Here is a 26,121-nt window from a genome sequence, read left to right as displayed (position 1 = left end):
TACTGATCTATATTAATCTTTGATTATATCTTTGAATATATCTACTAACAAAAATGTGGCTCAAGGTGAATGGACGCAGATGGAAAGCGATAATGTGAAAGTGTAACAAAGATAGACATAAAACTGTACTAAACAGATGGGCGCATGCGCACAAACCCTGACGTTTATCGTTTTGTTGTGTCACAGCCAGTCACACCGTTATGTTTAAAAATGTATTGTTTCGTGTGCAAAGTTCGCGATAATACAGCTTCACATCACCTGTAAGTATTATAAATAATAAGGAAATTTTATTTTATTTTTTTTTTCTTTTTTCATTTATTAATTTTGTTTTAAATTTACCGCCAAAATGAACGCACGCCCATTATATGTCAGTACGCTTCTATGTCTATCTCGGTTCGATCACCTTGCGCAAGCTATCTCTCTCGTTGGCCCAATCCATATTATATATAATCAAAGATATTAATAAAGAAATAAATGTGCTTCTTTAATTAATTTAAGAAATATAATAAGAAAAAACTTTTGATAATTAAAAGTTTACAATTTTCTGCGTCCCCTCGTCCCAAACTCATCTATCTTTTGCCTTCCAAAATCTGCCAAAACATCTTAATATACCCAAACTTTCCTTTAGATGAGTTATTGTTGTAAAATATTTAAAACAATTTTTGCTAGGAACTGTCAAAATTAAAAACGAACGTTTCTAACTTCACGGTCATTTTAATAATTTTTTTTTAATTAAAAACAACATATTTATTTCAGGAAGTCTTTATAAAAGCCCCGCATAATTTATTCTAATAGCTATTTGTTGTAATTTTTGATTGTAATTTGATAAAATCCATAAAAAAAGTGTTAAAAACTTGAAAGGCAGTGTTACCAACTTAATGCTTTGACAATTGATTTAAAAAAGCTTTATTTTGAATAAAAAGATTAAAATAAAAACAAAGTCATTTTCTAATAAGTATTTATTGACATATTTTATTAAATCTTTACTTAAATATTTTATAACTGATAATTTGTATTTATTTTATAAAAGCTTTCTTAAGGGATTTTTTTTAATCGAGTTTTAAACGTACTATCACATAGTCGCGTTGAAAAATAGTTGTAAATGAAACGAAAATGAAGAGTGAAAGGAGTAGGAAAAATTTAATTTGACGATAAATACAAAGAATGAATTTTTGTTAAAAACTCTCTAAGACGTGTTTGTTATATATTTTTTTTTGTTCTTTAATTTTTTAGGTTACTTTTTGTGTAATCGTGTATAATACAGGATATATTATTTTATTTTATGATTATGACAGAGATAGATACGAACATACAGCGAAAAGTTATCTTTTTTTTTCTACCGTATACAGACTTATTATTTTTTGTATTTAACTATTTATTGGGGTATCCCAGAATGATATCAAGATGTTTTTAAGTTTAAGTTGATGCAACTCTGGGATTCCCTGCATTTTTCGTCCTGCTTTTTACTTTTATTTTTATTTTTGGCAGTTTTTATTTATTATTTTTTTCGTTAAATTCGAGAAGTTTTGTTAAATTTCTTTTTTTTTTTTAATAATAATAATACTTATGAAATAATACATACTTATAAAATACTGATAATACATACAAATTAATATCACAAAAAAAAACTAGAGATTCTACAAATTATTTTTTATCTTTTTTTAATAATTATTAATTTTTTTTTTAAGTTTTTTAACGGTATTGTCGATTAAAAATTCTAATTCTTAACTTATAAGTACGATATTTGTTTAAATAAAAAATAATACAAAAATAAAGGGGGCAAAATTACGCAGGTACTCATTACATTGGATATAAAGATCGTTACATATTCTTTTTAAATAATTTTTTTTGTATATCACCTTGAAAATTCATTCAATTTTTGTTTAATATCACCACCGAAAAGGCTCACATAAGAAATTCAGGGGCGAAATCTTCTTCTTTTCAGTCGATTACCTTAAACAACTACTAATACTTTATCACCACCTCGCTTTGAAAAAGCTTTTTTCCTTAATAATTCGTGATAATCTTTTTAAATAATTATATCGTAGGACAACTGAAAATTTTATGATCAACCCAATAAGAAAAAAGAAATAATCATGTAATTAGATCGTAGAATTTTCAATCGACCCACTCATATTTACAAAAAAATGTTTTAAATATTTCGTTTTCATCAACGTCTTCTATTTTTCTTGATTCGTCAGTCTTCAAAAAAACAACCACTTTTCTTCACCATCCTCCATCTCATCCTCAATCAATATAAGATCGATACAATTTATTTTTGCTTAATGTATAAGCTGGACTTATCATAACCGTTCCAGCTCCTCTAGTTAAATTCTTAATAAATTGTGGTATAAACGAATTCCATCCAGCAACAGACTGCTTCAATGTTAAATACAACTCAAACGTAGCAGCTGTCATTGGGTCACATTTAATCGTTGATAACTTCATGTTGCCATTTTCACCTTCAAACTCCAAATAGAGCACGCAACCTCTTAACCCACAAGGTTCTGATTCGGCCATAGCCAACACATCCCTCGCAATCCGTTGAAGAAGCCCGCATGGTAACAAAACTTCACCGCACGATAAATGGGTACGCTTTGCCGTTCTTAATTCCATTTCCAAACGATTCGATAATGAAGTAATCGATGATGAATTACAATCTTCTTGGGATGAATATGAATCGAAATTCCAATCTAAAAATGAAATTCATTTTAAAATTGTTATAATTTGTCACTTAATAATGTAGTACTTATTTGTGATAATAGATGGCGCTACTATATGGATTAATTTTTTTTAAAATTAATTTATTATTTAATTTATATAAATTAAATAAAAATGTACATTTAAAACAATAAATTAAGATTGTTTTTTTTATTAAAATTTTTATTATTAAAAAATGTTTTAAGATCAAAACGATCAAAAGAAATTTTTTTTGGGTTGGTATTAATTAAAGGTTTGACAGTGACAACTAAATTGTTTAAAAAGATTTTGGTAATTAAAATGATTAAAAAGTGTTTCTAAGTGGTGTTAAGATTGTGAATGTGTATTAAAACGTTAATTCTTGCGAAAATGGGGTGAAAACAGGTACTGTTTAATTTTGAATTAATGTTTACTTAACCTGAAAATTAACTGTCAAAATTTTTACTTATTGTTTTAAAACCAGAGAGGATTTTAAGTACAGTTTACTTAAATTTAACACATAAAATGCAACATATCAATGTTATTTGACATTACACTAAAGCCTCGAACAACTTTTTCTTTAATTAAGCAAAAACAATTGAATTTGTTTGATGTTTGATGGTTTTTACCTTACTTTTTTTGGGTTTTAACAGAAATATATCGAGTTTGGTGTCAAAATGAAGGATTTTTGACGATCTTTAACCTCAAATTGTTCTTTTTAATAAATTTTATTAACAAAAAAATTTTTGGAAAAATTATTAAAAAATAAGTAAGAAATCAAAAAGTTATTTGAAAAGAGTCCAAACTCGACGAGTTTATCTCTAATCGTTTCGGGGATATTAATTTTTAATTATAAAAAAACAATTGAATTTTTTAGTTTGACATTTGATGGTTTTTAACCTAACTTTTTTGGGTTTTAGCAGAAATATATCGAGTTTGGTGTCAAAATGAAGGATTTTTAATCATCCTTAACCCCAGATTGTTGTTTTTAATAAATTTTGTTAAAAAAAAATTTTTTTTTAAAATTATTGATAAATAAAAATAAAGAAAATCGGGGTTTTTAACACAAAATTAAGTAAGAAATCAAAAAATTATTTGAAAAGAGTCCAAACACCACCTATTTATCTCTAATCGTTTTGGAGATATTAATTTTTAATTATGAAAAAATAATTGAATTTTTTAATTTGACGTTTGATGGTTTTTAACCTAACTTTTTTGGGTTTTAACGGAAATATATCGAGTTTGGTATCAAAATAAAGGATTTTTGACGATCTTTCACTCCAAATTGTTCTTTTCAATAAACTTTATTAACAAAAAAATTTTTGGATAAAAAATATTAAAAAATAAGTAAGAAATCAAAAAGTTATTTGAAAAGAGTCCAACCTCGACGTGTTTATCTTTAATCGTTTCGGGGATATTAATTTTTAATTATAAAAAACAATTGAATTTTTTTAGGTTGACGTTTGATGGTTTTTAAGCTAACTTTTTTTGGGTTTTAACAGAAATATATCGAGTTTGGTATCAAAATAAAGGATTTTTGACGATCTTTCACTCCAAATTGTTCTTTTCAATAAACTTTATTAACAAAAAAATTTTTGGAAAAATTATTAAAAAATAAGTAAGAAATCAAAAAGTTATTTGAAAAGAGTCTAAACTCGACGAGTTTATCTCTAATCGTTTCGGGGATATTAATTTTTAATTAAAAAAACAATTGAATTTTTTAGTTTGACATTTGATGGTTTTTAACCTAACTTTTTTGGGTTTTAACAGAAATATATCGAGTTTGGTGTCAAAATGAAGGATTTTTAATCATCCTTAACCCCAGATTGTTGTTTTTAATAAATTTTGTTAAAAAAAATTTTTTGAAAAAATTATTGATAAATAAAAATAAAGAAAATCGGGGTTTTTAACACAAAATTAAGTAAGAAATCAAAAAATTATTTGAAAAGAGTCCAAACACCACCTATTTATCTCTAATCGTTTTGGAGATATTAATTTTTAATTATAAAAAAACAATTGAATTTTTTAATTTGACGTTTGATAGTTTTTAACCTAACTTTTCTGGGTTTTAACGGAAATATATCGAGTTTGGTATCAAAATAAAGGATTTTTGACGATCTTTCACTCCAAATTGTTCTTTTCAATAAACTTTATTAACAAAAAAATTTTTGGATAAAAAATATTAAAAAATAAGTAAGAAATCAAAAAGTTATTTGAAAAGAGTCCAACCTCGACGTGTTTATCTTTAATCGTTTCGGAGATATTAATTTTTAATTATAAAAAACAATTGAATTTTTTTAGGTTGACGTTTGATGGTTTTTAAGCTAACTTTTTTTGGGTTTTAACAGAAATATATCGAGTTTGGTATCAAAATAAAGGATTTTTGACGATCTTTCACTCCAAATTGTTCTTTTCAATAAACTTTATTAACAAAAAAATTTTTGGAAAAATTATTAAAAAATAAGTAAGAAATCAAAAAGTTATTTGAAAAGAGTCTAAACTCGACGAGTTTATCTCTAATCGTTTCGGGGATATTAATTTTTAATTAAAAAAACAATTGAATTTTTTAGTTTGACATTTGATGGTTTTTAACCTAACTTTTTTGGGTTTTAACAGAAATATATCGAGTTTGGTGTCAAAATGAAGGATTTTTAATCATCCTTAACCCCAGATTGTTGTTTTTAATAAATTTTGTTAAAAAAAATTTTTTGAAAAAATTATTGATAAATAAAAATAAAGAAAATCGGGGTTCTTAACACAAAATTAAGTAGAAAATCAAAAAATTATTTGAAAAGAGTCCAAACACCACCTATTTATCTTTAATCGTTTTGGAGATATTAATTTTTAATTATGAAAAAACAATTGAATTTTTTAATTTGACGTTTGATGGTTTTTAACCTAACTTTTTTGGGTTTTAACGGAAATATATCGAGTTTGGTATCAAAATAAAGGATTTTTGACGATCTTTAACATCAAATTATCCTTTTTAACAAATTTTATTAAAAAAAAATTTTTGGTAAAATTAAGTAAAAAATCAAAAAGTTGTTTGAAAAGAGAATTAATATTATAAAAAAAAACAATTGAATTTGTTAATTTGATGGTTTTTAAGTTAACTTTTGACCGATTTTTTAAGATTAAAATGATCAAAAGAATTTTTTTTTAGGTTGGTATTAATTAAAGGTTTAAAGTTGACAGTGACAACTAAATGGTTTAAAAAGATTTAATTAAAATGATTAAAAAGTGATGTTAAAATCGTGAATGTGTAATAAAACGTTAATTCTTGCGAAAATGAGGTGAAAGAGAATCCGAATTAACCGGTACTATTTAATTTTGAATTAATTTTATACTTAACCTTACAATTAACTGTCAAAATTACTTTTTTAAAATTTTTTTTACTTACTTTGAACTGGAATTGGTGAATCGGCGAGAACTGATTCAATAATATCTGAAGACATAACTTTTTGATTTTGACCGTTTCCCAAGTCGCCAGCTTTCGGAAAAACACCGGTCAATTTGCTGAAGACGTGTTGAAGCCTGGAATCGGCTTCGACTCGTTCTTCTTGAAAACCGTTTTTAAACATTTTAGTAATTTTTTTTGTCTAACTTTCCATTATCTTTCTTATTTGAACGTCCCAAAAAGAACAAAGACAACAAACAACACGAATAAAAATCAGTCAAAGTGTTACTATTTAATAGTGGGATTTAATTTAATATAAATTATTAGATTATTGTTATGAATGATATTGTTAATTATTTGTTTAAATGATTTTGTTGGTGAAATCGAAAATTGCCTGGTTGTGAGACCCAGCCAACTCGACGTCCCAACACCGACTGTAACCAAGTGGCAACAACACGGAACATCAGCTGATGCTATACGGTACTGGTTTCCGTTTTAGCCAATGGGAACGCGCCTAGCGATTTTATGAAGTGCTCGCCTGGCAACAGCCTTGAGAATCAGCTGGAACGATCCCGGGCAACACGGAGTGGCGCTGCTTACTCATCGTTCCATCCTTCTCCAACACCGGTTCACCTCTATTTATAACATTCATTTATTTAAACAAAACGACGAAAAAATTTGATAAAAAAACGCATAAAGATCGTTAAAAAGATCATGGGGAATTGATTGGTAACGAGTTTATGTCGAAAATCCATATACTATCAGAGAAAATTGGAACTATTTGAGGGCCGAACAAAGAAACCGTTAATGAGGCGATGGAAAAGGATGGAAAATGGGAAGTAAGTCGGTGATGGGGTCAAGCGAAATAAAACGTTTTAAAAATAATCTTATTAATACGCCATTTTTATTATTATCACCAATAATAATTAATTATTATTTATATAAATTTATTATTTCCCAAAGTATTGCGCCATCTATTTAAATTATTTTTCACTTATAATTATAATTTTTAAAACATCCGAGAGATGGCGAAATCGCCAAATCTTTTTTTGAGGGGTTATGTCATATTATAACCATAAAAGTTTATTTTGTGTCGTTTTTAAAGTAATAAAAAAGCCATGGTGAACGTTATGAAAGGAATTTTAGTTAAATGGTAAGTAGAATTAACACCAATCTTTCTTTCCCCCATAAAAATGAATTTTAGCGACCCAGCAATGAAACAATTCTTGTTGCATTTAGATGAAACGATGAAATTGGGGCGAAAATTTATAATTCAAGACTTGGACGAAGGGCACCTATTTATCTCCGCCGATATATTGGATAGTTTACAAACGAAAATTGATGATTTAATGGATCAAATTAGTTACCCGATCAGCGAAAAGGATAACAAATAAAAATTAACCTCAGAAATTTATTATTATGTCCGCAAAACCCGTTCTGCGCGGATCGCAACGTTACAAAGAAGGCGAGAAACGAAGAATCGTCGATGAAACATCCCGAAAAAGGCGGCATAAAAAGTTTTTGGAGAGTCTTGAAATGGATAATTTTCACGATGATCCTCACGCCGATTTAGTCATGAGTAAAAAGTTACCGAAATTTGAGGATAATCTTGAGTCGAGAACGAGAAGTAAAAAGAAGGAACGTAACCCCGAGTATTATCCTTTAAAGTATCGGAAAACGTTTCAACAATTAATTGAGGATGATCGGAAAGAAGCCGAAGAAACGGGGAGGATTTCTTTTGGATCTATCACCGTGGAAGACTCCCAATTCCCCCCGTTATCTTTTTGTGCAGTGTGCGGATTCTATGGAAACTATATTTGTGTTGCGTGCGGAACGAAATTGTGTAGTAATAAGTGTTTGGATACTCATTATGAAACTCGATGTCTAAAATGGACTGTTTAAAATAGATTTTTTTTAAATAATCTTAATATTTACATTATTATTATTACCATTAATTAATTATATAAATTTATTACGCCATCTATTTAAATTCTTCTACACTATATACTTATTATTATAATTCTTAAAACATCTTAAATGAAAGTAACGAAATTTTGTAATAAATAAACTAATAAGGTAATCCAACTCCATAGGTTATGAATTTATGAACGTATCCCCCCGCAAAGGCCTTGCTGACGTCATTGGAAGAATTGACATTTCTATGTTTTTATTTATACAATGTATTTTACTTAAGAAGTAATATACAAAAATATTAAATATAAAAATATTAAAAAAAGAAAAATATAAAATAAATTAACAAAAATATTAAAATATAAAGCGAAATATTAACGGTTAAAATTTTATTATTTTTAGGTTATCCAACTTGACTCGGTTACCATGGTGATTAAGATCCAAATATTGCAGGTGCTTGTCAAAATTAAATTTGTTTTTTTTTTTAAGAAAAAAGTCTTATTTAATTGGTTTAAAAGGCTGTATTTAACTCAAAATTGGTTTATCTAGGGAATTATAAACAAGGTAAGTGGATTAAATCAAAAAATTTATTTCTCTTATTTAGATTTAAATTCGATTTAAATTAATTACAATTAACGAATTTGTTATGAATGCGAGATAATCTCTTTACGAATTGTTTTCAAATCAATAAAAATTAGGTTAGAATTGATAAAAAAATCGGAATAAAATTTTATTATTTTAAGGTTATCCAACTTGACTCGGTTACCATGGTGATTAAGATCCAAATATTGCAGGTGCTTGTCAAAATTAAATTTAAGTTTTTTTAATGAAAAACACTTAATTAATTGGATTTAAACGTTGTATTTAATTCAACATGGGTAAATGGATGAAATTATAAGCAAGGTAAGTGGATTAAATAAAGAAAAAAAATTTTTTTTAGATCAATAAAATGTACAAGAATTTAGGGTTAAATAACAATAACAGAATTTAGGGGACTAAATCGGAATGTTTCTAGGTCTAGGTGTAGTGTTAGTTCTAGTAGCAGTGATAGGTAGCGCTAATTAGCATAAGATATTATGAATATGTCGAAATGACATTGACATTTCAAATCAGAAGTTGCTTATATCTCGAGTAATATTGGAATTAAAGTATCATATTTGGGTTCATTTTAAAGAATTTTTCACGATTACAAATATGTCAAAATTGACGTTGACATTTGTAACCGAAAGTTGACCATAACTTCATTAATATTGATAAATATGTCATGTTTGTACTCATTTTAAAGGATTTTTAATGAAGATTACAAATATGTCAAAATTTAGGTTTATAATCTAAATCTGAAGTTAGTTATCATATAATAAACAAATGGACAACTTCATGGTGTTCTTTTATGATGTATTCTTTATAAAAAAAACATTAAAATGAGTCCAAACATGATGTTGTTAGATATCACTATGTTGTATATTTTTATTGCACTAAAACTAGAACTAACACTAGACCTAGAAGTAGAAAAATTCAGGTTTAGCTTTATGTATTCAGTCGTTATGCATCGAAAGCCTAAAAAAACAAGCCTTTTTTTATTTTCCTTTTTGTTTGACATTTGTACGAAAATTGAAATTAAATATAACTAAGAACAAATTAAAAATCTTTAATAATAATAATAATAATTTATATAAACAGTTTTAATACATTTAAAGATAGTTACAAATTTTTTTAAAAAATTATTTGTTGGCTCTTTATCTATACTTGTCAGGATTTAAGTTGGTATTGCCTAGTCTCTTAATAATTTTTTAAATTTCTAGTAACATTGTTAGACATTAGTTAATTGAGGTTAAGATGTTTATACTAATTATTACAGAAATAATTAAATAAAACCAAAAATTGGGTTTTCTTTTTAAATAACTGAAGTTTAAACGTCATAATGTCACCAATTGATTTCAAAACATAATATAACAAAATTCCCTGTTATTGTTACCAACTGTCATCAACTTTACAATTTGACAGAAAGAAATTAAATTGTATCCCCCCGAAATAATAGAAAACCACGAATCGAAGTTGACCATAACTTCATTAATATTGAAGATAAATATGTCGTGTTTGTACTCATTTTAAAGGATTTTTAATGAAGATTACAAATAAGTAAAAATTGAGGTTGACATTTGAAATTGAGATTAGTTATCATATAATAGAAGTTTTATAACTAAAGTTAATCTAATGTTAGTTACTTTTCCGCACTATGTTGTATATTTTTATTGAACTAAAACTGGCACTATCACTAACATAAGACCTAGACTGAGAGACGTGCAACATCTCGAATTTTCCTAGTGTAATTTTTGGTTAAAACTGACCCTCTTTCTGGCGCTTCAATTTGAAAAAACTCCTCCGAATTAAAATATAGATAATGTCTAAAATAAAACCGTTTAAAACAAAAAAAAATAATTTAAATATATATTTTATTTACTCAATTCTTATATGTACTTTCATATGTATTTTTAAATTAAATTTTTGATGAAATCCTTTCCCACAAAATTCGCATTTATGTTCTTTTTCGTCGAAATGAATTTTTCGATGTTTTCTTAAACCGCCGTTATTAACGAAACTTTTTTCGCATAAGTCGCAACTAAATTGCCGATCGTTTGTGTGCCATTTCATGTGAGATAGCATTTGGCTTTGCGTTCGAAACGCTTTCCCACAAAAGGTGCATTTATGATTTTTTGGGATCGAATCGGCGATATGAACACTTTGAATATGTTTTAATAACATTCCCTTCGTTGAGAATTTTTTACCGCAATACTCGCAAGCGTAAGGTTTTTCGTTGCTGTGTATCGCTTGTTTGTGTGTTCTTAACGAACTTGCTTGAGCAAAACTTTTTTCGCACTCGTCGCATTTGTAGGGACGCTCACCGGTGTGAGTGCGTAAATGTAGGGTTAATAAGTTATCGCTTGTAAAAATTCTCCCACAATATTCGCATTTTAAATTTTTTGGGGGTCGTTTTTTTTTTATTCCCATGTGTATGTTTGATATATGTTGAGTGAGGTAGCGTTTTTGTGTAAATTTTTTATTACACATGTCGCATTCAAAAACGCCAACTTCAGATTGTACTTTTTTTAAAGTCTCATGTAACCGTCTTGAATGATCCATTAAATACTTTTTCGATGCAAAACACAATCCGCATTTTTCGCAAGAAAATTCTTTTGATATTACATGCGTTGCTTTATGATTATTTAGCGTTGATTTTGTATAAAAGCTTTGGCCACAATCTTCACAAATGTGCTTCCTTGACCTCGTTTTATGCAATGTTGCTTTATGCCGTTTCATTTTTAATAAAGTACTAAAAACTTTTAAACAAACATCGCAGCGGAATTCCCCAATGAATAACTTTTCTTCCCTTTTTATATGCACTCGTCTTATGTGGTCACTTAAATATTTTTTACAAGCAAATTGAGATCCTTCACATTGATCACATGAGAATTTTCGTGACTCAGAATGAGTTGCTTGATGATTAATTAAAGAGGATTTTACATAAAAACATTTTTGGCAAATATCACATGAATAAGGCCGTGGTCTATTAGAGTTGTGTGTTACGCTGTGTCGTTGTAATTTAAGCGACGTTTTAAACTTTTTGGAGCATATCAAACAAGAATATTGACAATCACACTCATTTTTCGTGCAAATATCACAAATTTGATTCTCTTCGATTTTTATATCCTCATTCAAATTAAAATCATCTAATTCAAGCTCATTTTTTATTTCCTCTTCTTCGTTTAAATTAATGGGAGCGTTTAAAATCCCCAATTTATGATCTTCGTTAATTACATCAAATAAACAAGGATTGTTGAGGTTATGTGTGTTTTTCAAGTAATTTTTTAGCTTTTTCTCGCATTCTAGCCAAGTTTTTCTTAGAATAAAAACGTCTTCGAGGGTTGTTGAGCAATTTGAACACAACACCGGCGATAAAATCGCCTTTAAATCCTTAAAAAATTAATATTAATAAGGGCATTATTTAGGAGACATAACCTCACTATTTCTGGGAGAATTATTTGTAATTGCTTACGGTGGGCGCTTCCGTCGTTTAAATTTAAAGGTGTGTATGAATTTGATGTTGAATTGAAACATAATCGACATATTTCCATGTTTATTATTTAATTTTTGAATAAAAATTATTGTTATTATTCGTGTAGACGAAGTGGATAAAATAGATCCCTTTTTTTAACTGTCATTTTTTGACGTTTCTCTTTAATAAATAAATTATTAAGTTTAAAGTAGTTTTTTAAGTTAATAATTTAAACTTTTAGGGGCTTATCAAACAAGAATATTGACAATCACACTCATTTTTCGTGCAAATATCACAAATTTCATTTTTTTCGATTTTTATATCCTCATCCAAATTAAAATCATCTAATTCAAGCTCATTTTTTATTTCCTCTTCTTCGTTTAAATTAATGGGAGCGTTTGAAATCCCCAATTTACTATCTTCCTTAATTACATCAAATAAACAAGGATTGTTGAGGTTATGTGTGTTTTCCAAGTAGTTTTTTAGCTTTTTCTCGCATTCTAGCCAAGTTTTTCTTAGAATAAAAACGTCTTCGAGGGTTGTTGAGCAATTTGAACACAACACCGGCGATAAAATCGCCTTTAAATCCTTAAAAAATTAATATTAATAAGGGCATTATTTAGGTGACATAACCTCACTATTTCTGGGAGAATTATTTGTAATTGCTTACGGTGGGCGCTTCCGTCGGTTAAATTTAAAGGTGTATATGAATTTGATGTTGAATTGAAACATAATCGACATATTTCCATGTTAATCATTTAATTTTTAAATAAAAATGATTGTTATTGTTCCTGTAGTCGAAGTGGATAAAATAGATCCCTTTTTTTAACTGTCATTTTTTGACGTTTCTCTTTAATAAGTAAATTATTAAGTTTAAAGTAGTTTTCTAAGTTAATAATTTAAACTTTTAGGGGCTTATCAAACAAGAATATTGACAATCACACTCATTTTTCGTGCAAATATCACTAATTTGATTCTCTTCGATTTTTATATCCTCATTCAAATTAAAATCATCTAATTCAAGCTCATTTTTTATTTCCTCTTCTTCGTTTAAATTAATGGAAGCGTTTAAAATCCCCAATTTATGATCTTCGTTAATTACATCAAATAAACAAGGATTGTTGAGGTTATGTGTGTTTTCCAAGTAATTTTTTAGCTTTTTCTCGCATTCTAACCAAGTTTTTCTTAGAATAAAAACGTCTTCGAGGATTGTTGAGCAATTTGAACACAACACCGGCGATAAAATCGCCTTTAAATCCTTAAAAAATTAATATTAATAAGGGCATTATTTAGGAGACATAACCTCACTATTTCTGGGAGAATTATTTGTAATTGCTTACGGTGGGCGCTTCCGTCGGTTAAATTTAAAGGTGTATATGAATTTGATGTTGAATTGAAACATAATCGACATATTTCCATGTTAATCATTTAATTTTTAAATAAAAATTATTGTTATTGTTCGTGTAGACAAAGTGGATAAAATAGATCCCTTTTTTTAACTGTCATTTTTTGACGTTTCTCTTTAATAAGTAAATTATTAAGTTTAAAGTAGTTTTTAAGTTAATAATTTAAACTTTTAGGGGCTTATCAAACAAGAATATTGACAATCACACTCATTTTTTGTGCAAATATCACAAATTTGATTCTCTTCGATTTTTATATCCTCATTCAAATTAAAATCATCTAATTCAAGCTCATTTTTTATTTCCTCTTCTTCGTTTAAATTAATGGAAGCGTTTAAAATCCCCAATTTATGATCTTCGTTAATTACATCAAATAAACAAGGATTGTTGAGGTTATGTGTGTTTTCCAAGTAATTTTTTAGCTTTTTCTCGCATTCTAACCAAGTTTTTCTTAGAATAAAAACGTCTTCGAGGGTTGTTGAGCAATTTGAACACAACACCGGCGATAAAATCGCCTTTAAATCCTTAAAAAATTAATATTAATAAGGGCATTATTTAGGAGACATAACCTCACTATTTCTGGGAGAATTATTTGTAATTGCTTACGGTGGGCGCTTCCGTCGGTTAAATTTAAAGGTGTATATGAATTTGATGTTGAATTGAAACATAATCGACATATTTCCATGTTAATTATTTAATTTTTGAATAAAAATTATTGTTATTGTTCATTAGGATGAAGTGGGTAAAATAGATCCCGTTTTTTTAGCTGTCATTTTTTGACGTTTCTCTTTAATAAGTAAATTATTAAGTTTAAAGTAGTTTTTTAAGTTAATAATTTAAACTTTTAGGGGCTTATCAAACAAGAATATTGACAATCACACTCATTTTTCGTGCAAATATCACAAATTTGATTCTCTTCGATTTTTATATCCTCATTCAAATTAAAATCATCTAATTCAAGCTCATTTTTTATTTCCTCTTCTTCGTTTAAATTAATGGAAGCGTTTAAAATCCCCAATTTATGATCTTCGTTAATTACATCAAATAAACAAGGATTGTTGAGGTTATGTGTGTTTTCCAAGTAATTTTTTAGCTTTTTCTCGCATTCTAGCCAAGTTTTTCTTAGAATAAAAACGTCTTCGAGGGTTGTTGAGCAATTTGAACACAACACCGGCGATAAAATCGCCTTTAAATCCTTAAAAAATTAATATTAATAAGGGCATTATTTAGGAGACATAACCTCACTATTTCTGGGAGAATTATTTGTAATTGCTTACGTTGGGCGCTTCCGTCGGTTAAATTTAAAGGTGTATATGAATTTGATGTTGAATTGAAACATAATCGACATATTTCCATGTTAATTATTTAATTTTTGAATAAAAATTATTGTTATTGTTCATTAGGATGAAGTGGGTAAAATAGATCCCGTTTTTTTAGCTGTCATTTTTTGACGTTTCTCTTTAATAAGTAAATTATTAAGTTTAAAGTAGTTTTTTAAGTTAATAATTTAAACTTTTAGGGGCTTATCAAACAAGAATATTGACAATCACACTCATTTTTCGTGCAAATATCACAAATTTGATTTTCTTCGATTTTTATATCCTCATCCAAATTAAAATCATCTAATTCAAGCTCATTTTTTATTTCCTCTTCTTCGTTTAAATCAATGGAAGCGTTTAAAATCACCAATTTATGATCTTCGTTAATTACATCAAATAAACAAGGATTGTTGAGGTTATGTGTGTTTTCCAAGTAGTTTTTTAACTTTTTCTCGCATTGTAGCCAAGTTTTTCTTAGAATAAAAACGTCTTCGAAGGTTGTTGAGCAGTTTGAACACAACATCGGCGATAAAATCGCCTTTAAATCCTTAAAAAATTAATATTAATAAGGGTATTATTTAGGAGACATAACCTCACTATTTCTGGGAGAATTATTTGTAATTGCTTACGGTGGGCGCTTCCGTCGTTTAAATTTGAAGGTGTATATGAATTTGATGTTGAATTGAAACATAATCGACATATTTCCATGTTTATTATTTAATTTTTGAATAAAAATTATTGTTATTGTTCGTGTAGACGAAGTGGATAAAATAGATCCCGTTTTTTTAGCTGTCATTTTTTGACGTTTCTCTTTATTGAGTAAATTATTAAGTTTAAAGTACGCAGTGACTGGGAGATAATAGGGACAAGTATCCAAATCCCATTGCCAAGCCTTATCATTGTGAAGAAGAAGAAGAAGTTTAAAGTAGTTTTTTGAGTTAATAATCATGGAAACGCGTTTAGATCGTGTTATGGAAGCGATTATTTCGGAGCCAAATACTTTTGGGTGTGTTTTCGCGGAGGGGCAAGGATTGTGTTTAGGAAGTAATTAAATCCTTAATGTTTTTTGGTTATGTCAAATTATTGTTTTTTAAGCGAAAGGAGAAGCTTCTAATGAAAGTGCTGGGATTATAACGGCGATTGCTGAACAAGCCGCTAAATTAGAGCCGAGAAATAAAGATCCAATCATTGTTTTTGAAAATAATTCAAAGAAATGTATCATTCATCGGCAAGGAACGATCACGGCTGCTTATTATAAGAACATTTAAACAAACAAAATTTCTTTTTAATTTTTATTTAATCACTTTTAAAGGATAACCTCCTTTTGTATTTGTTAAATCCGATTGTTGCCAAGTGCTTATTTTCGTAAACCCAAATTGAAATTGTTATTAAAAAGCATATGGCTCCTATTAATATGTGAATTAAGGTTGATTTCATGGTGACATTTTCTAAATAAAAGTGCTCTGACCATTTTGTTACAAATAATGATAAGATCAACGAAAAAATAAAGAATTTTCCTGGAATTAAACCGTCTAAAGGTTTGTAATTTGTATCTTTGTATTTGTGGGATATGTAATAAACGCTAAAAAAGAATTGAATCATTAAACAGCATTGTTTAATAAGCGTATTGTTTACCTATGCATTATTCGAGCCGCCATATTTAAGCAATTCGCAAATATAAACCCAACAGGGCCCAAAAACATCGTTAAGATGTAAGAAAGCAACAAAAACGAGATTGAGAATAACACCATAAGGTAATTATATCGATCCAATTGCTTGTTATTCATCGTAGCGAATACATAACATTCAGTAACTCCATTTACAGCAAGAAGAAGAACAGCAATGCAATGACACTTTAAGAGAACTGTTGGAAGGTTCGTTTCTGTTAAACTTGTGCCTCCATAAAGAAATAATAAAGTGTAACTGTAAGAGTTCCCAAAAAACACCGCAATTAATCCAATTGATGTGACAACTTTACATAAGTGGCTTAAAACTATGGTTGCTTGTGATACAGATTTCTGTAAACGAAAAGATTTATTAAAAATAATGATATTAAAATTTAATTACCTGATCTTGTTGTGTTAGTGTCGAATCTCTTTTAATCATTTGGGTGAAGTAAAAATAAGCACTATCTTCTATTGGGCGGAAAATAAATCTAAATTAAATTTTTGTTTGGTTAATATCAACTTAATTTGTTTAAAAAAAAACTTACCTGGCAGCTAAGCTACCTAAATTATTTACAATATCGTACATCGACTGTTGGCTAAACGTTAAAACGGGTGAAATCGTCATAACATATTTTTCACCCTCCGTTAAAACTTGTTTTATCACACTTTGTTTCGCAAAACTTATCGTTAAAATTGTCAACTTTTTATTCAAAGGTTTATCCTAAAATCATCATGTAGTTAGCGCTTAATAGTATATTAAAAAACAAAAAAAGTTTTGTAAGACACGCTTGAAATGCACGAATTCAAGTTGAAACACAAGTTTTTTAATGAATGAGTGCTTTTTGAACGTGCTTTTTATGCTATTGTTTGTAATTCGCGTTTTTATCCTTTTTTTTAACAAAAATAAAATAAATTTTGACAATGTAGGGAAATAGATATGTAGCAGTTGGTAACACTTGATAATAGAAATTTGAATTGACAATTCTAATTGTCAATTCCAACACCTAACCTGAAAAAAATGTTTCATCTACACCCCCGAAATAAGAGAAATTGGTCAGAGTTCAATTCGACCGCGTTATACATCACTTGACTAAGCGACATTTTATCGTTTTTAGATAATAAAAAGGTATAACTTATCTTATTGTTAGAAAAAATACCGAAATACCTAAAATACTATTAAAGTGAGTCCAAACTTGACGCATTTATCTCAAAAAACTAAAAAGTTCGAACTTTCAAGTTTTAATTTTGACATATTTGTCAACTTCATAAAAAATCCTTTAAAATGAGTTCAAATTCGACATATTTAACTTTAATATTAATGGAAACTTAATTACTTCCGGTTTGAAACGTCAATTTTGACATATTTGTCAACTTCATTAAAAAACCTTTAAAATGAGTCCAAAGATAAAAAGTTAGAACAAAAAACATTAAACCCGAAGTTAACAGCAATGAAGATAGCAATTTAATTTTTAAGTATTAATACCAACCTTAATTTTAATTATATTTTTGTTTTTGTGACTAATATTAAGACATTTTATAAAAATTAAGAATATGTCAAAATGACATTGACATTTCAAACCGGAAGCTGCTTATATCTCGAGAAATATTGGAATTAAACGTATCATGTTTGGACTCATTTTAAAGGATTTTTCACGATTACAAATATGGCAAAATTGACGTTGACATTAACCGGAAGTTGACCATAACTTCATTAATATTGGAGCTAAATATGTCATGTTTGTACTCATTTTAAAGCATTTTTAATGAAAATTACAAATATGTCAAAATTGAGGTTGACATTTTAAACCTGAAGTTAGTTATCGTATAATAGACAAATGGACAACTTCATGGTGTTCTTTCATGATGTATTGTTTATTAAAAAAACCTTTAAAATGAGTCTAAATAAGACGCACTTATCTCAAAAAACAAAAAAGTTAGAATAAAACCATTAAACCCGAAGTTAGCAACAATGAAGATAGCAATTTAATTTAAAATATTAATACCAACCTTAATTTTTTATTTTTTTTTATTATATTTTTGTGACAAATATTAAGACATTTTATAAAAATTAAGAATGTGTCAGAATGACATTGACATTTCAAACCGGAAGTTGCTTATATCTCGAGTAATATTGGAATTAAACGTATCATGTTTGGACTCATTTTAAAGGATTTTTCACGACGATTACAAATATGTCAAAATTGACGTTGACATTAACCGGAAATTGACCATAACTTCATTAATATTGGAGATAAATATGTCATGTTTGTACACATTTTAAAGCATTTTTAATGAAAGTTACAAATATGTAAAAATTGAGGTTGACATTTTAAACCTGAAGTTAGTTATCATATAATTGAAGTTTTATAACTGAGTTAATCTAGTGTTAGTCACTTTCTTTTTATTTTTAATGTGTTTTATGGGTCATTTCACATTGATTAAAAAGAATCGTCGATTTTTAAGCCACATGATGATTTTTGAATTTTTCCCAAGTGTCTTAATATTTTTTTTATTAAACATTTTTTCGTCCTTAATTCCATTTTACAACTTTTTAAACTTTAATTTTGTTAATTAGTAACTAATAATCTGTGGTCTTTTTTAACAAAACAAAAAGAGATATTAAGAAACTTGTTTGTAAAATGGATAAGATGAGAGATGTTAATCTATTTGTAGAGTCTCTGAAGATTGTCAAGGGCCGAAACTGGTTAGACTTAAATTCTATACAAAATAAAAACCAGTTTAAAAGTACAAAATCAAACTCTTGACAATATTTGAAATGTTGAGGTAGTGCATTTTTGAGGTAGTGCTAACTTGACAGTGGGAATCTATGGTAAAGAGTGGAGATAACAATAAACTGTTGTAATTTGTCGTAAAGTTTACAAATTTGTCGCGTCAATCGCGTGATGCAGGAAGTAGATCTAAGGCTGTGCAGCATACATCAATTAGGCTCACTTTTACCACCTCTCGATAAATTTATCCGATAGATAATTACCATGGTTACAATGGTTGTAAGCGCTCTCATTGGCTAAGAGCGCCAATTTATCTATCGGTTAAATTTATTAAGAGGTGGCAAAAGTGGGCCTTAGAAGAAGATGACAATATAAAGGTAGAAACGTACGGCTGCCATAAAATAAAAGGGTGTATGCTTTCAGAATTGATAGATCCTCGTCACGTTTGATGTTGTACAACAGTTTTGCTCATGATTTTAGTATGGTAATGTTGGTTTTTCACCTTTGAGCCGTACGTCATTAATACGCTACTATTGAAACTGTAATTGGTCAATTGTGGCTTTAATATGACGTCATACCAATCTTTAGTAACGTTTGATGACGTAGGCGAAAATTTAACGTACGTTTAGTATGCCTTTAAAGTGCAATACCTCAAAAATTATTCATAAAAAAGGACGCAACAAATCAAGCGACAATTAATGCAATAGTTTTTTATTCAAATCGCAAGATGTAGTGCCAACTCGACAGACGTGATTATTCGTCATCATTTTGTCCCTAATTTTAGTGATTAAATTTATGCCATGATTTACAGAAACACCCTGTATGCCCTCTGTGCTTGTGATAGGTGTCATCAGTGTTCTGTGATAAAAATGGACAGGCACCAAACAATTTTTAATAGTTTGTGCCTCTCTATTCTGAGAAGTCTTATATTTTTAGGGAGATGAAAACGAAAATCTCGTTTTTCTCAACATTAATCATTTGTAGCTTAGTCAAGTGATGCATAACGCGGTCCAATGGCGTTCTTTAAATGGAATACCCTGTATATTTTTACAAGTTTAGATTTATCTGTTTTCAAGGCTTATGAATAACTTTACTTTTTGCAATTTGACTACTTCCAGAGAAGTCCCATGAATACAAAGATGTATATACAAAAGTAGTCGCGAATTACAAAAACAATAAAAAAAGCTTACATTATTCGACATAAATCCAGGGATAAAATCCAAAATGGATTTAAATTTAAAATCTTGCATATCACCAAACAATCGTTTCTCCATATCACTTTTAAAATCGTCTTTGACTTTAACATTGTTGAATTTCTTAATGTAATAATAAAAAAATTCGTAATACAACAAACAAAGTAACAAAGACGACGAAACTTGAGCTATCGAAAACGCATGTATCGCATTTTCCGGGTTATTTATAACCAGAATAACAAAAGTAATTGTTCTCGCCGTTATATAAATCGTTTCAAAAATAACCTTTAATTTCACAAAACAATAACTTTGCGCAACTAACTGAACTGGTTGTGCTATTTGGTCAATTACGCACGAAAAGGCAACCGCATAACAACCAATTTGGTACTGCATCAAATATTGATCATCTGTTGATGATAAAACGTTAATCCAAACATAAACCAAGCAAATACTTAATAAACCAGATAAAGGAACCCTAAAAAGAAAGATTCAAACTTTCATTTTATTTCTAATTTAACTCTTACGATAACCAAATCTGATTAATAACTTGTGCCCAATTATGCGATTTAGTATCCGTTAAGCAAGCTTTTAAAAGTGGTTCGCGCGATAAAAATAAAATCGTAGACTCCAAAAGTAGTAATCGAACGTTCATTATCCCCAAAACATCTTGGCCTACGTATCGTATTATAAAAGCGTTTAAGACGAACGTAACACATCTAAAAAGGATCTAAAAAACCTTATTCATAATAAATTAAAGGGAAATTAATTAATTAATTACCTGAAAAATAATGTTAAACGATGCGTTTTGGAGGCTACTTTTTAAAACGTTTCTACTCATTGTTATTTTATATTTTGCAAGATTTTCGTGCAGGATTCGACGCGTTTGTTCTTTTAGGTAATAATTACGTAATTTTTGCAACTTGTCATCGATAAATATGCGTTATTTCCGTTGAAATTTGAACGAAAATTAAAGAAGACGTCGATGATGACATATTAACATAACCTTAAAATTTTAAAACTAACCTCACTTTTTTTTATTAATATTTTTAATTTTTATTCTTAATTTATTTCTTTTTATTAATACATTAGTATTATTTAAGAATAAAAATTGAAATTAAAACAACCCATAGCACAATTTACTTTATTTAATATGAAATAATTAATTTTTTGAGACTCGAAATCCCACCGTAAGATGGCATTAGCGTCTATATTGAAATAATTTAATTAAACTAACAATTTTATTTTTAATAGTTAGAATGATGAGAGACAGCAATAACAATTATTACCAGTATCAATCTTTTTATTTAAAAAGTATAGATTCCAATTCGTGTTATATTTTTAAATTTGCCGCTACGAATTTTAAAAGTTGAAGTTTGATCAGAATGACAGATGAAAACGTCATTTTAAAGTGATTTTTCGGTAAAAGTATAATAAAGTAATAATGGTATGATTAATTAATTAGATTATAATTGGCATTATAGCCTTATTTCAGCTAACGTTATAACTGGTTGGAAGCTCGTCAGATGCAATCTCACATGTTATATGATGCGTGATATTCAAATGTAGCCTCATTATTTGATGGGTATAGGTAATTGCATTTGAGGAATTCCCAACCAGTGGGAACATTAATTCAAACACTTTCCATACAGTTATTCTGTGGTTGGAGCTTTTATATGTAAACCCAATCCAACCTGTATTCTAGTGGTTCGGTTCTTAGCTGAATAATTCCAAAATATCCTCAACAGATGGCGCCATATGCGTTCAATAAATATGCGCTATTTTTTATGAACATAACCTCACTTAAATATAATCCCAGGATAATGAGTGAGAAGAATTTGTATATCTCTTCACTTTTCGTAAGTTATATTAAGATATTGATATCATATTGATTGTGGGTAATTTTAGGGTGGAGCAGCAGCTGGTTTATCCGTAGATATGATTCTTTTTCCTTTAGATACCATAAAAACCCGTTTGCAATCAGCACAAGGTTTGGTTAATTCAAGAAGCATCATATCGCTTAAAAATCGACAATTTCTTTTTTAATCGACGGGAAATCACTCAAGTAAGTCGTAAAAGTGTAAAATTTACCGAAAAATCACTTTAATGTTTCGACGTGACGTCACTTTTTGTGACGTCATTGACTAAAATGTCGTTCTCCATCTATAAACTAAATATAACCTAAAATCTATGTTCCTGAGTGCTCAATGCTATTGGTAAAAGACTATTATTGCTGTCAGAAGATTAAATACTGCTAGTAAAAGACTAAAAACTGCTTGGAAAGAGGAAATACTATTTTAAAAAGTTACCTCCTGCTTCTAAAATGCTAGATGCTGCAGAAAAAGACTTTAATAAAAAGCTTTCAAAGACTTTAATTGTTTGGAAAAGAGATATGCTTTCCAAAAAGCTATCTAATGCTGCCAGAATGCTAAATGCTATTGGAAAAGACTAATAACTATGGAAAGAAGAGATATGCTCTCCAAAAAAGGTACCTACTGCTTCCAAAATGCTAGGTACTGGTGGAAAAGATTACAATCTGCTTGGAGAAGACTATTGTTGGGAGAAACTATTGTCTGAGATACTGTTTTTTTTGTAATATTCATCAAACATTCATTAAAATAAATACCAATACTATATTGGTATTGATTAACTTAAAAATAACTTTAATGGTCGACTTCCGGTTATAAATATCAAGTTAAATTTTATAAATTCTTAATCTTTAGGAAAAATCCTTTAAAATGAGTTCAAACTCGACTATTTTATCTCAAAAAATAAGAAAGATACCAAAAAAGTTGATAAATTTAAAGTTAACAAAGTGAAGTTGGCAACGAAATGTTAATTTTTGAGATAATCCCATCGTGTTTGGGCTCATTTTAAAGGATTTTTCGTAAAGATTATAAATATAACAAAATTAAGGTTGATATTTCAAACCGGAAGTACCCCGTATTTCGATTATTTTTAATGTTGAATGTTTTTTTTTTGTAATATTCATCAAACATTCATTGAAATAAATACAAATATAGCATGATTAACTTAAAAATAACCTTAAATGGTCGATTTCCGGTTATAAATATCAATTTTAATTTTATTAAATTCTTAATTTTTACGAAAAATCTTTTAAAATGAGTTCAAACTCGACTATTGTATCTCAAAAAATAAGAAAGGTACCAAAAAAGTTGATAAATTTAAAGTTAACAAAGTGAAGTTGGCAACGAAATGTTAATTTTTGAGATAATCCCATCGTGTTTGGGCTCATTTTAAAGGATTTTTTGTAAAGATTATAAATATAACGAAATTAAGGTTGACATTTCAAACCGGAAGTACCCCGTATTTCGATTATTTTTAATGAGTGTGATTTGATGTGATTTTTCGGTATATTCTACACTTTTCCGCATTTTCTTTTTATTTTTAACGTGTTTTTTGGGTAATTTCACAATGATTAAAAAAAAATCGTCGATTTTTAAGCCACACGATGATTCTTGAATTTTTCCCAAGGTTTTCGAAACTCCGGAGGATTTTCCGGAATTTATAAAGGAATTGGTCCCCAAGCAATCGGTAGTGCCCCACAAGCTGCCTTATTTTTTTGCACATACGAAAGTTGCAAATATTTTATGACCCCCTTAGTGCCTCAACAAGCTTTACCGATCGTTTATATGGCAGGGGCATCGCTAGCTGAAGTTGTCTGTATAAAAATTAACCCAACATTTAGAACTAAATTTTTATAATTAATTTTTTAAGGTCGCTTGCTTGGTTAGGGTTCCAATGGAAGTTGTTAAGCAACGGCGACAAACTTGTCCTAAAAATTCGACTTCTATGGCGATCGCGTTGGATGCTTGGAGATCGGAGGGGCTTTTAAAGGGGTTGTATCGCGGGTTTGGGTCTACGATTATACGGGAAGTCCCGTTTTCTTTCGTGCAATTCCCAATTTTGGAGTTTTTGAAACGCACGTATCGAATTAAATTTAAAAATAATGAAATGTTGAGTAGTTTTGAAGTTGCTAGTTGTGGCGCGATTGCAGGTGATTAATTATTTAAAAAATCTTACAGGGATTATTTATTTATTTATCTCATTAGGTGGAGTTTCCGCTGCGATTACAACCCCGTTAGATGTTGTAAAAACTCGAATAATGCTAGCTGATAAGAGTTTAACTGTTAATAATATGTTCAAATTAGTTTATAAAGAAAAAGGTGTTGCAGGGTTATTCGCCGGGTTTGTTCCTAGAGTTTTGTGGATAACTTTAGGTGGTTATATTTTCTTTGGAACTTACGATTTTGCGAGAAATTTTTGTAGTAATCACGTTTTACAGGAACCTTTAGACCTTGATAACATCTAACCTCAAAAAATTAATCAATAAAGTTTTTAAAAATTTATTTAAATATCTTTTGGCTCTTTCTTAACACACATAAATAATTAGTAAATACACCAATTAATACTTATATACACTTATATCAAAAATAATTCTCATTAATACATAAATGCTTCTTTAAAAATGCTTTTTTCCCCATCTTACACAACACAAGCTGAAATTGTCTTCTTCACAGCATCCCTTGCATAAGGAATATAGGAAATAGAATACCACGTCATCGCTAGGGATTGTATTATTATAAATAATAAAGCCAAACCCGCTTTTTTCCACTAAAAAAATATCGATTAAATTTAACCTCACTTTTTTCTTTTTTGTTGAATTTTTACCCAAAGCGCTGCCATTAATGTTAAAGCTAACGAAAGGAGTACGATAATTGTTGCAATAATCCTCGTTTCAGCGAACATTCGTTTAAATTGATTAAAAGGTCCCATTAAAAAACAAGTACTGGCCATTGAGGTTATGTTACCCAAGGTGTAAAAAATAGCGAACAGTTTTAATCCGCCGTTGAAAAATAACGCAAAAGATCCCAAAAATGATAACAATATTCCGACTATAAAGCATATTAAGAATCCTTTTATTCGTGTTGACCAACTAAATGTTGTGTTTTCGCTAAACTAAAAAATGAAACAATTTAGTTCTTTGATTTTTGGTGTGGTGTTTTTTTTTTTTACTTGAGACATGATCCCGCTTTCTTCGTCTGGTGATGTATCATCTCCGCTTAAAAATTTCCGCAATTTATCCATTTTGTTTCACTAAAACAATAAAATTAAGTTTTATATGGAATATTTTATCATGGTTATTTTAATATTTTTTAAATCGGGGGGCTTATCAGATAGGAAAACACATTCTGTTTTATTATCTAGAGATAATAAAAACGTTTTAGTATTTACCTTTCCGGAGTTTCAAATTTATTTCTTTTTTTTAAATTGAGAATGAATCAACAGGTTATGTTGTTTCTTAGAACTTAAAATCTGACAGTTTGTAAAACGTGGAATAAAAAGAGATGGATTGTATCAATTCGGTGAGGTTAGAAAAGGATGGGGATATGAATGAATCATTTTTTGTTTCATTATTTATTTATATTTTTTGAATTGATTATAATTGTTGAAATAATTATAAAAATCGGATTGGTAATAATTATTATTGTTTGGTTGGGAATCATAAATAATGGAAAAGCATGTTTTAAAAATAATTAATAAATAAAAATAGGGCGACATCTAGCGTTTAATGGAGTAAACTCAAAAATAAACGAGTTCAAAGTACCTCCGTTAGCGTCAGGTAGCGCTGTAATCAGTTTGTTTTGATTTCGTTTAATTCTAAAATTTGATTAAAAAGTGGTTTATTTTCAAATTTTGGGGCGATTTATGCTTCATTAGTGGTGTATGTTGATCCTTTTTATGTTTAAT

The 26,121-nt window shown here is 28.6% G+C and overlaps 8 protein-coding genes and 1 long non-coding RNA gene across 10 annotated transcripts; 4 read left to right on the top strand and 5 right to left on the bottom strand.

The window, feature by feature from the left end:
* Window positions 1–941: 941 nt before the first annotated feature.
* On the bottom strand, window positions 942–6,518 carry LOC111415821 (protein charybde-like). The gene is made up of 2 exons (XM_023047703.2): window positions 6,080–6,518; window positions 942–2,693 (listed from the first exon to the last, which is right to left on the bottom strand). The coding sequence occupies exons 1-2, from the start codon at window positions 6,258–6,260 to the stop codon at window positions 2,248–2,250; spliced, it is 627 nt and encodes a 208-aa protein (XP_022903471.1). The 5' UTR covers window positions 6,261–6,518; the 3' UTR covers window positions 942–2,247.
* A 618-nt stretch (window positions 6,519–7,136) lies between these two features.
* LOC111415829 (transcription factor B5) lies at window positions 7,137–7,470 on the top strand. Its single transcript, XM_023047710.2, has 2 exons — window positions 7,137–7,229; window positions 7,281–7,470. The coding sequence occupies exons 1-2, from the start codon at window positions 7,195–7,197 to the stop codon at window positions 7,468–7,470; spliced, it is 225 nt and encodes a 74-aa protein (XP_022903478.1). The 5' UTR covers window positions 7,137–7,194.
* A 25-nt stretch (window positions 7,471–7,495) lies between these two features.
* On the top strand, window positions 7,496–8,161 carry LOC111415823 (zinc finger HIT domain-containing protein 1). Its single transcript, XM_023047705.2, has one exon. The coding sequence runs from the start codon at window positions 7,496–7,498 to the stop codon at window positions 7,976–7,978; it is 483 nt and encodes a 160-aa protein (XP_022903473.1). The 3' UTR covers window positions 7,979–8,161.
* Window positions 8,162–8,361: 200 nt separating this feature from the next.
* On the bottom strand, window positions 8,362–12,953 carry LOC111415817 (zinc finger protein ZFP2-like). 2 transcript variants are annotated; one of them, XM_071196174.1, is made up of 4 exons: window positions 12,680–12,953; window positions 12,010–12,629; window positions 10,449–11,959; window positions 8,362–10,392 (listed from the first exon to the last, which is right to left on the bottom strand). In XM_071196174.1, the coding sequence occupies exons 2-4, from the start codon at window positions 12,118–12,120 to the stop codon at window positions 10,275–10,277; spliced, it is 1,740 nt and encodes a 579-aa protein (XP_071052275.1). In that variant the 5' UTR covers window positions 12,121–12,629; window positions 12,680–12,953; the 3' UTR covers window positions 8,362–10,274. The 2 variants fall into 2 exon arrangements, with proteins under 2 accessions (XP_071052275.1, XP_071052276.1); XM_071196175.1 differs by having other exon boundaries at window positions 12,712–12,953.
* A 500-nt stretch (window positions 12,954–13,453) lies between these two features.
* On the bottom strand, window positions 13,454–15,565 carry LOC111415824 (uncharacterized). The gene is made up of 4 exons (XR_011640463.1): window positions 15,361–15,565; window positions 14,690–15,310; window positions 14,019–14,639; window positions 13,454–13,968 (listed from the first exon to the last, which is right to left on the bottom strand). It is a non-coding gene; the product is annotated as an uncharacterized lncRNA (long non-coding RNA).
* Window positions 15,566–15,575: 10 nt separating this feature from the next.
* LOC111415827 (Late endosomal/lysosomal adaptor, MAPK and MTOR activator 5) lies at window positions 15,576–16,369 on the top strand. Its single transcript, XM_023047709.2, has 2 exons — window positions 15,576–15,807; window positions 15,859–16,369. The coding sequence occupies exons 1-2, from the start codon at window positions 15,711–15,713 to the stop codon at window positions 16,029–16,031; spliced, it is 270 nt and encodes an 89-aa protein (XP_022903477.1). The 5' UTR covers window positions 15,576–15,710; the 3' UTR covers window positions 16,032–16,369.
* Window positions 16,042–21,370, bottom strand: LOC111415818 (man(5)GlcNAc(2)-PP-dolichol translocation protein RFT1). The gene is made up of 7 exons (XM_023047699.2): window positions 21,131–21,370; window positions 20,877–21,079; window positions 20,350–20,827; window positions 16,976–17,151; window positions 16,831–16,918; window positions 16,399–16,781; window positions 16,042–16,345 (listed from the first exon to the last, which is right to left on the bottom strand). The coding sequence occupies exons 1-7, from the start codon at window positions 21,188–21,190 to the stop codon at window positions 16,060–16,062; spliced, it is 1,674 nt and encodes a 557-aa protein (XP_022903467.2). The 5' UTR covers window positions 21,191–21,370; the 3' UTR covers window positions 16,042–16,059.
* A 619-nt stretch (window positions 21,371–21,989) lies between these two features.
* On the top strand, window positions 21,990–24,719 carry LOC111415819 (S-adenosylmethionine mitochondrial carrier protein homolog). The gene is made up of 5 exons (XM_023047700.2): window positions 21,990–22,208; window positions 22,258–22,339; window positions 23,845–24,029; window positions 24,088–24,367; window positions 24,423–24,719. Exons 1-5 carry the CDS (start codon window positions 22,098–22,100, stop codon window positions 24,680–24,682), a joined length of 918 nt encoding a protein of 305 aa, XP_022903468.2. The 5' UTR covers window positions 21,990–22,097; the 3' UTR covers window positions 24,683–24,719.
* Window positions 24,701–25,714, bottom strand: LOC111415822 (vesicle transport protein SFT2A). Its single transcript, XM_023047704.2, has 4 exons — window positions 25,606–25,714; window positions 25,387–25,467; window positions 25,042–25,329; window positions 24,701–24,984 (listed from the first exon to the last, which is right to left on the bottom strand). The coding sequence occupies exons 2-4, from the start codon at window positions 25,456–25,458 to the stop codon at window positions 24,856–24,858; spliced, it is 489 nt and encodes a 162-aa protein (XP_022903472.1). The 5' UTR covers window positions 25,459–25,467; window positions 25,606–25,714; the 3' UTR covers window positions 24,701–24,855.
* Window positions 25,715–26,121: the final 407 nt, after the last annotated feature.

The sequence above is a fragment of the Onthophagus taurus genome, chromosome 5, assembly GCF_036711975.1.
Source record: "Onthophagus taurus isolate NC chromosome 5, IU_Otau_3.0, whole genome shotgun sequence".
NCBI classification, from domain to species: Eukaryota; Metazoa; Arthropoda; class Insecta; order Coleoptera; family Scarabaeidae; genus Onthophagus; species Onthophagus taurus.
The sequence above is the reverse complement of the archived record's forward strand: the minus strand, read 5'-3'. Positions and strand labels throughout refer to the sequence as shown.

Coding starts and splice junctions, on each gene's coding strand:
- LOC111415821 (XM_023047703.2), bottom strand. CDS start 6,260: ATGTTTAAAAACGGTTTTCAAGAAGAACGAGTCGAAGCCGATTCCAGG. Junction 2,694..6,079: donor TTCACCAATTCCAGTTCAAA/GTAAGTAAAAAA, acceptor TTTCATTTTTAG/ATTGGAATTTCGATTCATAT.
- LOC111415829 (XM_023047710.2), top strand. CDS start 7,195: ATGGTGAACGTTATGAAAGGAATTTTAGTTAAATG. Junction 7,230..7,280: donor AAAGGAATTTTAGTTAAATG/GTAAGTAGAATT, acceptor AATGAATTTTAG/CGACCCAGCAATGAAACAAT.
- LOC111415823 (XM_023047705.2), top strand. CDS start 7,496: ATGTCCGCAAAACCCGTTCTGCGCGGATCGCAACGTTACAAAGAAGGC.
- LOC111415817 (XM_071196174.1), bottom strand. CDS start 12,120: ATGGAAATATGTCGATTATGTTTCAATTCAACATCAAATTCATACACA. Junction 11,960..12,009: donor AAATAATTCTCCCAGAAATA/GTGAGGTTATGT, acceptor TAATTTTTTAAG/GATTTAAAGGCGATTTTATC. Junction 10,393..10,448: donor AAAGTACATATAAGAATTGA/GTAAATAAAATA, acceptor GTTTTATTTTAG/ACATTATCTATATTTTAATT.
- LOC111415827 (XM_023047709.2), top strand. CDS start 15,711: ATGGAAACGCGTTTAGATCGTGTTATGGAAGCGATTATTTCGGAGCCA. Junction 15,808..15,858: donor GCAAGGATTGTGTTTAGGAA/GTAATTAAATCC, acceptor TTGTTTTTTAAG/CGAAAGGAGAAGCTTCTAAT.
- LOC111415818 (XM_023047699.2), bottom strand. CDS start 21,190: ATGAGTAGAAACGTTTTAAAAAGTAGCCTCCAAAACGCATCGTTTAAC. Junction 17,152..20,349: donor CTGGATTTATGTCGAATAAT/GTAAGCTTTTTT, acceptor TGATGATTTTAG/GATAAACCTTTGAATAAAAA. Junction 16,919..16,975: donor TTAGGTAGCTTAGCTGCCAG/GTAAGTTTTTTT, acceptor AATTTAATTTAG/ATTTATTTTCCGCCCAATAG.
- LOC111415819 (XM_023047700.2), top strand. CDS start 22,098: ATGGCGCCATATGCGTTCAATAAATATGCGCTATTTTTTATGAACATA. Junction 22,209..22,257: donor TGTATATCTCTTCACTTTTC/GTAAGTTATATT, acceptor GGGTAATTTTAG/GGTGGAGCAGCAGCTGGTTT. Junction 24,030..24,087: donor GGGCATCGCTAGCTGAAGTT/GTCTGTATAAAA, acceptor TAATTTTTTAAG/GTCGCTTGCTTGGTTAGGGT.
- LOC111415822 (XM_023047704.2), bottom strand. CDS start 25,458: ATGGATAAATTGCGGAAATTTTTAAGCGGAGATGATACATCACCAGAC. Junction 25,330..25,386: donor AAAGCGGGATCATGTCTCAA/GTAAAAAAAAAA, acceptor TTCATTTTTTAG/TTTAGCGAAAACACAACATT. Junction 24,985..25,041: donor CATTAATGGCAGCGCTTTGG/GTAAAAATTCAA, acceptor ATATTTTTTTAG/TGGAAAAAAGCGGGTTTGGC.